General features: G+C 39.1%; 1 protein-coding gene across 1 annotated transcript in view; it reads right to left on the reverse strand.

Moving 5' to 3' along the window:
* Positions 1-1121: 1121 nt before the first annotated feature.
* Positions 1122-12001, reverse strand: part of PROX1 (prospero homeobox 1) — a 52122-nt gene continuing 41242 nt past the window's right edge. The window contains exons 6-7 of the mRNA XM_078078115.1: positions 5261-6535; positions 1122-1867 (exon numbers count right to left, since the gene is read on the reverse strand). Coding sequence (XP_077934241.1) covers positions 6350-6535 — 186 coding nt within the window. The 3' untranslated portion in view covers positions 1122-1867; positions 5261-6349. The remainder of the gene's footprint in view (positions 1868-5260; positions 6536-12001) is intronic.

Raw genomic sequence — 12001 nt, forward strand, 5'->3', positions numbered from 1 at the left:
TGGCGTAGAGAGACGTAGCATGCTCTTTTGCCAAATTAAGGTAGGAAGACTGGAATATAAATCTGTGCCATTGATAGAAAAATAACTTTAAGTGAAAAAATACTGTTATTATTTAATAGTTTTGATATTGCATTGATTCTAAGCACCTTTGTGTGAACAGGGTCAAAACACAATTTCATCATTTAGGTGAAAGCCAAAGAAATCTGAGATTAAGAAGACTCCGTCTACAGTAATATGGAAACCAGAAAGGGAGGTGCGGCTGTGAATGATGGATAATAGAGTCAATTTCAAGTAGGTAAGGGATTTTTGCTAATTCTTCCTGCTCCTCATTCAAGGATAAAGGAGACAGGATTTTAAACCAAAGTAAAAGAGATAAAGGAAATTTTCAAAAGCCATAGGACCAGTGTTCTTGTATGAAACATGCTGCCAGTCACGTTTGAAGGAACATTCTAGAAAGGTTTTGGAAAATTTACATTAGTACTTAGTTCTGAGTCCAACCAGAGTAGAAACAATATGAGCTCTCCCTCCCCATATTTCAAGTGATATATTTGCCATTCTTTGACTTTTGGGAACATCTCTGCTTGCTCTTAGAACCGTTAGACGTTTGCCATTGTTGAATTAAATTTAGCTCACAACATTATTTTGAGCCAAAGCTTTTGTCATTTTTAAATTTTGAGGGCTAGATAAAGTTAAATCTGTGAGAGGAGTTTTCAAAGAGAAATGTAGCCAATTGCTACAACAGTCTGAAGTAAAAAGATCATTTCTAGGAGCTGCATGCATTGATGTTAGACTTGTGTAATTAAGCATTTTAATGAAAGCAAAGCTCCAGAGTGGATATTAGTCACAAGTAGCCTGTTGTCCTAAAATGGGACACAGGGCCAAAAGTTAAATGTCATGTGCTTAAAAAAAACCAAACGGCACTGAGCTTGTAATGTATATTTTATTTTGCACAAGCTTGCATATATACTGCACATACATTCAGTTTAAGAGAAGATGGAAGGCACACAAGGCAATTGGACTACTGTATCCTTTAAGTGGTACAAAGCAAAAGGTAAAAGTTTGGAGAGTATACAAAAGCTTAAAACACACAAAGTAAAACCCCCTACCCACCCGCCCCCCCAACAACTTTTTTCTGTTTTAAAATTTAGTAGCTGCCAAACTAAATTTTTGTACTTTTACTTTAAAATCAATTGTCTACTGCACCTTTTTATTTTCTTTTTAATATGGACAGGGAGTCTCATTTTTTTTATCATATCAATTAATATTACAGTACATCCTTGGTAATACAAAATTGTACACCTTCATCAAATAAATTAGGATAAATTAAACCAATAAATTATGCAAAGTCTTCAGAACAATAGACAACAACAAAAATCCACAATTGAAATTGCCTCTAGCTAAAAAAAAAAATCAAAAATTGACTTTATCAGTTCAGTTATTGTACTATATTCAAATCAAAGGGTCTTTATTACAAAAAAAGAGCTTAATAATGCTATTTACAACATATTGCTAAATAATATAAAGGCAGTGTTTTGTCACGGTATATACTATATACATATGAGAAGTGGCTGGGACAACATCAGGAGAAGCCATGACCTTTGATTCTTGTAGGTAGCACTGAGACCAACCCCAAATATATGTTTTTCTAATTCTAATCTTGAAGTGGTAATATACAATTTGAAAATGCTTTCCCCCCGATGTGGAGGATTAGAGTATTTTTAAAACACAGAATGAATACATTTTCACAAAAACGGGCCAGTCTGTTTTTCTTTTCTTCTCATGTTTGTGCATTTTAGAGGGTGTCAGATTTGAGAGAGGGCTCAGTTGAAAGACTCAAAGTCCAGACGCTTCCAGATCCTGTTGTATTCTTAGAAGGATAATTATAAGAAGATGCAAAGGTTAAATACCAGTTTTGATCCCAGCTCTGAATATGAACATTTTAGCTTTAGTTTTATAGATGGTTTACAACCAACAGATCTACAGAAAACAAAACTGCATTTCCTTCAACAGAACATTTAAGTGCAATGCAGTAACCGCTTACTCATATAAACCAGTTACATTCTTTTAAGGGGAGCTTTTTGAAAACAATGCTTCTTGTAATTTGCAAACACAGAGTTTGTACCAGAAGAAAACATTTGTACTATTCACACCAATGAATATTCTATAATATACATGGCAAAGAGATTTTGCTCTATCCTCACATGTACAGTGCTTTCAGGGAGTCTGTAAACCACTTTTTCTTTGATGAATTTATGATTGCTTCTGGGGGACATCCTATTTTTAAAGCCCCCAAATCTTCAGCTTTATGACTTAGTATTAACCTGTATGCGTATGTATGTGTGTGTGTGTGTGTGTGTGCGCGCGCGCACATGCGCACGTGTGTGGTTACTTAGTGTTTTCATGTACATAGAAAAAAAATTTCATAAATTTACAGAAACTGCATTACCCTTGCCCTTGACATCTGATGAAAGAGACTGTTATCTTTTAAAAGTAGAGAGCAGGATTTTCAAGAATGCTTTCAACTGTCTACACAGTCACTATAGTGTTCCTAATAAATTCAACAGATGTTGTGAGAATGTAGTTATTTATTAAAATCTCATGTCTTACGTAACAACAGCCATGAGGTTAAATATTTACATTGCTTTATAAAAGTTCCCCTCTTGCTTTAGTGTTTTTGTTTTGCCTTTTTTTTTTGTTGTTTTTAACATTTTTAAAAATGATATTCACCCACATCCCTAGCACAGCAACAAAGATTCTGCAAACATAAAACACTTGAATTAAATAATACTCGGAGGCACAAAGCAAACTTCAGGAATATGTGGGCGAACATTTCCTTAAATAATTACTACATTCTACCATCTTCCACGTTGTTTTACCATTTAATGTGAAACGTCCTCATTAAACAGCCAGAGATACAGTAAGAATTAAATGTTTTGTCGTTGCAAATAGAACATTCTTTTCACAAAACATAACAAATGTCTAAAATAGGTCCTTAAATCTAGATAGGAAAAGGTAAGCTTTCCACTTCACACGCATATATATATGTGTATTTTTACATGCGTGTATATGTGTGTGTCTTCATGTTCACACACCCACACACACATATACAGCACATGGTATGAAATATTGCTTCTATACTACTTTTCATTAGGCTAAGAAAACACAAGATTTGCACCACCGTTACAAAAAATTGGCTTCTACAAGAATTTTCAAAACTTGAATGCTGCTCAAACAATTGAAGAAAAAATAATTTGCGGTATCAAACTGTTCTAAAAATTCTCTTCTTCAAAAACGTATTCTCCCGCTTTGTTTTAAAAAGACACAAAATATGCATAGCTATCAACGTTATGTCAAACAGCCAGAAAAAAAATCTAGTGTTTATTGCAGCTGTAGTAATTGGAAATAAAGTCAAAAAGATGAAATCGAAAGCCACAGAAGGCACAAGAACAATTGTACTTGTGGGAAAAAACTGGTATTTTGAAGGATTTTTAAAAATCCCCCCGCTGGTGCATTTTAGGTCTAGGCACAGACTATCACCTCAAGTGTATATGCAAAAATAATTTAGGGTTAGCAGAAAATAAGTGGTAATGTGGTATTTCAACATGCACTTTAGACTTCTTTTTTCCTATGTAAACTGTCCCTCCCACCTTCATAGAAAGTTAACTTTCTCCCAAGTAGCCAATTTTCACTTGGTGAGAGTTGAGCTGAGATTTGAAAGATGGTGATTAAAAAACAAAACAAAACAAAACCCAACCAAACCCAGAATTTTTAAGTAGGAGTTTTGAGAGACAGGCTTTTGTCACTTTCCAATGCATTGGGAGGCACAAGATTTTGTGATCGTAAAAGGGGAAAAACCACCTAAAAGCAAAAGTGATCAAACAAAGAGGTGAGTTTATCCTCATGCAGTTTCTACTCTGAAATCATTTCTATGCCTCAGTGAACCTTGAGCGGATATTATCATAGATAAGCACATCAACATTGGTTGTGAACACACACTTTTGCTGAATTTGTCTACTTAAATTAGAAAGGCAGGGGAAAATAATACTAAAGATCCAAATGAGCCTGGAATCATTACTGAATTTGCCCCAGATCAGAAGATACTAGCAGTCTGTCTACATAGGTGAACACACTATGGTTTTGCCTTCTACCTTGCAAATGGCAACACGATGTTGATATGAATCACACGGAACAGCAAAGACCCAGTGGTATAATGACGTGAACAATGAATTCCTACTCTTTGACGTGAAGCAAGGCAAAAGAGTGTGACCACAAGTTGAGATTGCTTCCCTACTTTGTGCTGATTGGATTTTTTTGTTTGTTTGTTTGCATTTTTTCCAATGTAATGATTATCCGAACTTTTTTTTTTCCCCAAGCAAGCCGCAACAAGAACAAACTGGATTGCTGGCCCTGTGTGTGCTACATAGGGGAGCACAAGCTGGACGGTGCATTTGGTTGGGGGTGCAGAGAGAAGCCGGTGGTGTTCCAGCCTGCGCCGCTGCACTCTGTCCACACTGCGAGAGCCCGTTAGCCTCCTGAATGATGCAGGGCATCATAGGACTGTGCCGTTTAATTTAAAGTCAGCAGGTTTTAAGGCTTTGTGCTGACAATAATTGCCTCCATACATTCCTGTCCATCAGCAGAATTTATAAATGATGGTAAATTACAGCGATTGGGTCAGCTAGTTAGTCACATGGGTCAATCTGCATTCTCCAGAGTCAAATGTAACTTTTATGAAAATTAAGGGAAAATGGTATTTGTGTTTGGTATAATCTAAATACCAGGTTTGTTCCTGTGTCATTTTAAGTGTAGATCAAATGACCTAAGGGGAGGGAGGGGGGTCTGGAAAAGCCTATTAGGATGAACAAGGAATTCTTACTGCATCTGCACACAAAACCCATCTGAGAAAACAAGCGTGAATGCCGTATGAATTTTTAAAAGCAAGTATGGGACACTGTACACTTTGGAAAAACTGGAAAAAGAGAAAAGAAGGAAGAGGAGAACCATTGAAGAAAGCATAAAATAGCAGCCAGCTTTCTTATGTGTGCTGAAATTGTGTCTTTTGGGTTAACCCCAACCTCTCCTACGCTGCCTGTACACTGTTCACACGTTTTGGTCAGTACTAGCTTCTGAATTCGAAGAGACTTTATCAGTTGCTTGAAAATGCTGTACCTAAAATGAAGAAACACTTAATTAGACTGTCACCACTTTGAATATCCATCAGGGTAGTGTGGGATCGTATATGAAAAGAGGTCATCCTTACACATGCTCCTCTTCGGAGGTGAAGATCAAGTCAGCTAACTGCTGTCAACAAGAGTCTAATGTAGGCAGGAATTTTATGGTCAACTTGGGATGTCCTTTATTCCTTACTAGAGAAAGGTATTCAGAAAATAGTGGGGTTTTTTTTTGAAAAAAAAAAAGTGTTAAATATTAAACAGACATAATAACTCGTTGAAGCATATAAACAGAGTTGAGCAAAGAGTACATTTGAAACGTATGTGCCTTTTAATACCCGAAATAAGATAATAGAAAATGATGTGAAAGGGGTTTTTCTCTACGAAAAATGATCTATACTCACTTATTACGAAGAACCGATTGTAAAATCTAGAGAGGTAATTTGAAGAGCGGGTACGAATTTTCCAGCCTCATCTCGAAAGAGTCAGTTTTGTGTAGAATTGCTTTGCCTCCGTAAGAAACGGGTACACTCGTTTGGGCTACTTGCCGTTTCTCTTACGGAAAGGCTTGACAGTGACTATTTTTCTTTTTGGAATTTGGCCTTTTGGGGTAACTTTTGAGAAGTGAGCTGTCCATCTGCCACTGGCATTATTTTTAAACACGGAACACAAAGCGACTTAACGGAGTTCAAACCAAACAAAATATTTAAGTTTACGTAGTGGTTTCATTGAGTTTTCTGGCCTTCTTAGCAGTAAAAACAAGAGACACGTCACCGTCTGTGGAACGGCGCCGTGTCCCGGGTCTCCCTCTGCCAACTGCCATTTGCGATAAACCATCGATCAAGCAGAAGCATCTTTAAAATGCCTTTCCTTGTGAATAGAGATTTTCCACACGTCAACATTCTTTTTCCCTGAAAATTAACCCTATTTGAAAGTCTCCAAATGTTAAGGGCCTCGGGCAAAAGTAAACTAAAGACCGAAGGAAAATAACCATCCCCTTGCAATGGAAAACAAGAGAAAAGGAGCGAAAGATGATGAGGAGGAGCTACCAGCTGATTTCAAAACATATCCATGCCTCCCATACACATCCATAGGAAATCAAAATCTAGACACGTACAACTTGGACATCCAAAGGGGACTGCTACTATTCATACATTCGAAAAGAGTTGTTGAAATTTCTACTCATGAAGCAGCTCTTGTAGGCAGTTCGGGGATTTGAAAATCTCAGGGACTTCACTATCCAGCTTGCAGATGACCTTGTATATGGCCTTCTTCCAGGAAGGATCAACATCTTTGCCTGCGATAATGGCATTGAAAAACTCTCGTAATGTGATCTGCGCAACTTCCAGGAATCTCTCTGGAACCTGCTGATACAAGGAGGCAATGGCATTAATAAAGTTTTCAGTTTCAAGTCTCCAGTTCTTCAAAGGAAATTGAGCTAAGTTCTTTCTTTCAGAAAGGGGCTTACGTGGCACCTGCATTTGCTAAAAATGGCCGGCCTCTATTCTCTTATGTGAAGTCGTTATATATAGTAGCATTGTAATGTGGGGTGGACAGCTTTGTGAAGTTTTAGAAAGGGACTTGTGCAAAGGATACACGCAGACATACTGAAAAACCAGGATTCCCTTCTGAATATTCGGGTGAGAAAAGCGGACACACTGTTGGGATTCCCCACTTCATTAAACAGGTGTATTCCAGGTGCAAGTCTCCAGCTAATCTTTCAGAATTTGAATCCTATTTCCTTTTGATTTCCACTGTGAAAACAAAGTGTGTTCTCAAAAGTAGAATAAGAGATCATTGGCTTTTGAAATCAATGAAACCCCCTGTAAATGAAGAAAACCTAAAGTCTGTTTCCTGCTCATAGCAGCAGAGGATTGTTGACCCAAATGCTAAATTGTATATGAGAGTAGTATGCACCATAAAGTGCTCTACATACAGACAGGGATAAGATAATGACATTAACACTGAGTCCCAAAATACAAAATCTGTACTGAGTCCTAAAATTCTACATTGGAAATTATTTTACTCTGAGATTAGAATTGCTCCACGAGAGTGATTCATGCAGCTGATAGCAATAACGAAAACTAACATTTCTGGAGAGCTTATTATGTGTCAGGCGCTCTGTTATGTACAGACCGTGAATCATGCCATTCAATTCTCCCAACATCTCTATAAGGTGTCATTGTCCCCTTTCTACTGTGGAGAAAACTGAGGCTCAGAGAGATCAAGGGAATTTTTCAAAGTCCTTACATTCTAAGACAAATATCCTCCAAATATTCTTTTTATTTTTTAATTATTTTTATGTTTTAAAAGATTTTATTTATTTATTTATTTTAGAGAGACTGAGAGAGAAAGACAGAGGGAGAGCACAGCATGAGTGGGCGTGGGGGGTGGGGGATGGGAAGGAGCAGCAGTTGAAGACGGACATGCAGACTCCATGCTGAGCGCAGAGCCTGACACAGGGCTTGATCTCACGCCCCTGAGATCACTACCTGAGCTGAAATCAAGAGTCAGACGCTAAACCAACTAAGCCACCCAGGCGCCCCTCCAAATATTCTTTTTAGAACCCCTAATTGTTTATCCTTTTCTTCCACAACAGTTAATATGTGCGTGTGTTCTTAATTGTTTACTTAATAGTCCAACGTCTTGTCCAGGGAGAGGGGTAGCTGTTGATGTACTTACTTAGTATTCTTTGTCAGTTACTCAAGGTGAAGCGTGGCTTCTGTTCCGCACACCAAGATAAAGGATTTGCAGAGCCATTCCACAAACTCTTAATTTTCCAAGTATACATGGACCCTCAGTAGATTTCTTTTAGTGGGTTACTTCTGCATTAGTAATGTTTTATTTTTATAGTAAGTGCAGACATATGAGGAAGTAAATGCACTGTAGTTGTATGTGTAGATAGATCTGTCTACACATACAGAAGAGGTGAAAGATTTTCATCTCAGTTCACATATGCCACTTTACCAAGTAAAAGGGAGGTATTGTCATGTCGAATAGATTTGATCTCTTTCTCCCACTCTTTCTCAATTTGTGCAATGGACCATTTTATAATGACAGTAACTATTAAGGAAAACTAAAATGATCACCAGGCATCCCTGTTTTATACATTTAAAATTGGACAAAGAGGTTCACTCCTTCCAATGGTAAGTCACTTGTCTTTTGTAAAGAAAATTAGTAATTCCCCAGATAAAGAAAGGACTCCATCTGGGGCCTATGAGAGTCTAGAAAAAGAGAAAATTTTGAGGAGCCCCTTCCAAAGACATACACCCCAGCCAGTCTCTCAGGGCATAGCTCTCCAAAATCATCCAAACACCCCTTGTCCCCCATGGATGTGCAAACCCATACACCCCAAAGGCCATTCCCTGATGAGAATTCATCTGGATTTTCTAAGGAACGTTGGTGATTTCTCCCTAAAATTCCTGCAGATACGTGAGTATTTGTGGGATAGGAGGAGCCTGGAGGAGAGATTAGCTCTCTCACTCACCTCACACCAAATAAAAAGTCATTAAGCAGCCTCTTTGAGTTCTCTCCCTTCTTCCCTCAAAGATAATCCTTCACGTTTTATCAGATGGGCATTACTGAGAGAGGGAATCTGGCTGGAGAACAGCGAGGCGGTACAACGATCAGCTCTAACTACTTGGTTTGGGAGCTGTCAGCCAAATGCTACAGAAACATAATCATAGGCATTTATTGAAATAAACATTTCAAGAAGTGTGGTTTTCCCGGCCATTGGCAACAGAGGCATGACAAAGATGTATGTTTCTTGAACACTTAGGGACGCAGCAGGGCACGCAGCAGGGCATGGCAGAGAGCTGTGCGGGACACAGGGTATGGTGGCTGCTCCAGAGGAAGTCAGAGAAGACTGGGAGCTCCTCCACACCAAGGGCCCCACGGGAGGTCTGGAGTACCAGGGGCCAAGGGAGCAGAGATCATATTGGTTGAGATCATCAGAGGAGAGATGCATCTAGAACAGCATCAGCAATAGAGGAGGGAGGAAGGGTAGTTCTAGGGTGTGCCTGAGGGCAAATCAAAGTAACTTCTCTTGGGGGGGGGGTGTGTAGCTCCCACCCTATTATTATCTGCCATTCTTGTTAATGGTTTTTAGTGGGTTTTACCTCGTTTTAAACATTCATTTCTTATGGCGGTAATCTTGGGCTATCCTTCACCATCTTTTGTATTTGTGTTTTGTGTTGTTTAATTTTTCACCTACTTCTATCTAGTTGTAATGAATTTGCCCCAAGATGTCTTTAGATAAAGAGCCACGGTTTCTATTCTGTGTATCCCCCACAATGCTTAACAAAGTTTTTTTTGCATAGGCTTTCATAATGAGAGCTTGCCTTCTGCTTTACTCCATACTGCTCTGGAGTCACACTTACCTTCTCCCTCGATACTTAAAAAAAAAAAAAAAAAATTAAATAATGCTAAAAAAAGATAGCATTTAAAGAGTTGGAATAGACCTCAAAAGTCATTTTATAGATGAAGAAACTATGAGACTCTATAAGATGAATAAATTATGAGAACAAGAGACTCATGTGAAATAACATGTCCAGGTGTCTTATCATTAAACCATGCTCTCTCTCTTTTAATGCATTTTCAGTAATTTCTATTTATATGGGGCATCAAAACCTTGACAAGCTGTGGATCTGTGACTGAGAAAAACCACAGAAGAGCTAGTAACTTCAAAATAAATGTGAATGGTACAAAGGATTCCCAGGAGGAAACTTAGGATATTGGTTTATGTTTGAGAAGGGATAAATTCTTTTTGAACAAATGAAATGGTTTGCTAATTTAGGGCTTACTTTGAGGCAAAACTCATACAACAGACTGGGCTGGTTTAAAGCAATTGATAATGAGATCCTCTAATGCTTGAGCAATTAATCTTTTTTGGTGGCTCCAGAGCGGTAAACTGATGAGTAGCAACTGATCTTTTGAGAGAGTGCCAAGGAATTCCATCCACAGGTAGAAATATCACCGATGAGAAAAGAGACCCTTACCCCCTTCTGCTTTAAAACTTTCCCCAACTGCATTTAACAGAGTAAAAGGGGGTCCTTTCTGTTTTTGGGGGGGGGGCTGTCTTAGAATTTGGGTTTACAAGAATGATGTTGCCCATATTTTTCTGTACCTCTTCACACCTAATGGATTTCCAATCACTAATAAACATCTGCAGAAAATCCCTTAGTGACAAGTAATCCCTTATCTAGGTTTCTTTTAATAGAACCCAACAATCTGCAGAATGAACCCCAGAGTATCTCCTCAGCATCAGGTGGCAACAGTCAATCAAGTCCCTGGAATGCAAGACAATGCAGGCTGCTGGGAGGGGGGGAGGGAAGGCCATGCCTTTGGACATGCCACAGGGAAAAAACAAAAGGCTTCCAAAGTCTCTGGCTGGAACTCTGAAGCTATTGTGGGAGCTGCTGTGCTGAGTGTTCTTCAGGAGAGGAGAATGGAAACTTTGCTTGATAAAAAGGCATCCCAATATAGGAACCTCACCCCAAATGGTCTTGCCTCCCCTTGCCTTGATATTTGGAGGAGAATATAATTGCGACGAGGTACTTGAATGCACTCATGAATTTGAAGGGGGCTGGCTATCAGCATCTACCAATTTCATCACAATCGTTCGTACTTGAGTCTCCTCAGAGCAAGCAAGGGCCTTATGGGCTTTGATGAAATGGGGAAATCGGGAGGATGTTTTCCAGTCTGCTCCAGCTGTGGCTGGGTTGTGCGAGTGCGCAAGCACACACGAATACACGTGCACACACGCACACGCACAGTATGTTGGGTGGGGGGCTGTTTTGCTGTTCTTTTTTTTTTTTCCCTCAGAATGAGTGGCAAAGACACATTTTCCCCCTGTCTTCCTCCTCCTCTTCCCAGTTGCTTTACCTTCAAGGATGATTTGTTTTATTAAACTGACTGTCCCTAGCCTCTGCAGTACATAATAAAAGCCTGACGTAGCAGGCTGCCTGCCTTCTGTGTCCTGCAGACACTCATCATAAGTGTCAGGACATACCAAGGTTAGTGGTCACTGGAAGTGTGCTCGCTGGCCCAAACCTTGCCAAACGCTCTTGGCAGCTGAATGAATGTCACAGAGAATAGAAGGGGAATTACAAAGGTTAAAAAGAAGACAGCCTCTCCTATTTTCTGGAGACAGAGAAGCTGATTTTTCACACCTCTGAAATATCCACAAGCTCATCCCTTGGCCTTTTGCAGGAGACCTAAACCTGGCCCCTTGCACAGTTTCCCATGGATACCTCTCCATCCTCAATCCCCCTTAAAAATTTTGTCCACTGGCCTAATTTTATCAGTGAAATGATCTTTGCTGAAATGGAGAGAAAACAAACCAGGCATAATGCTCTCTCCCCAGCCCCTCCCCAATAACCAAAGGCTCAAATGGCTTATCAAGGTTATCAATAGATTACAATCTTATCAAGGGAGATCATCTATTCAGTTCATCTTTTAAACTATTTTTTTTTTTTCAAACTTACTTTGAAGGAGAAATGTAAAAGGGAACCTGTGTATGGGCAGGAGTATTTAACGGATGGAAAAGTAATATCGTGGCTAGTATTTTGGTGAATTAGTTTGTGTGTGGGTTTTGTTTCTTCTTCCTTCTCCACTTTTTTTTTTTTTAATACTATAAAAGGGCAATAAAATGCTGACTGTAAGAAGACAATGTCAAGGAGAAAAGGGTACTGGTATTTTGGATACTCTTCACTGCTCGCCTTGGAGAGAGAGTTATTCTTGTCACAAACCCTTTTGTCTGCATCTGCTGACTGCTTGCCTGTAGCCAGCAGCATACTTTAACTGTTTTGTCACCTCCTAACATCACATGC

This window comes from Halichoerus grypus, chromosome 7, assembly GCF_964656455.1.
Source record: "Halichoerus grypus chromosome 7, mHalGry1.hap1.1, whole genome shotgun sequence".
NCBI lineage: Eukaryota > Metazoa > Chordata > Mammalia > Carnivora > Phocidae > Halichoerus > Halichoerus grypus.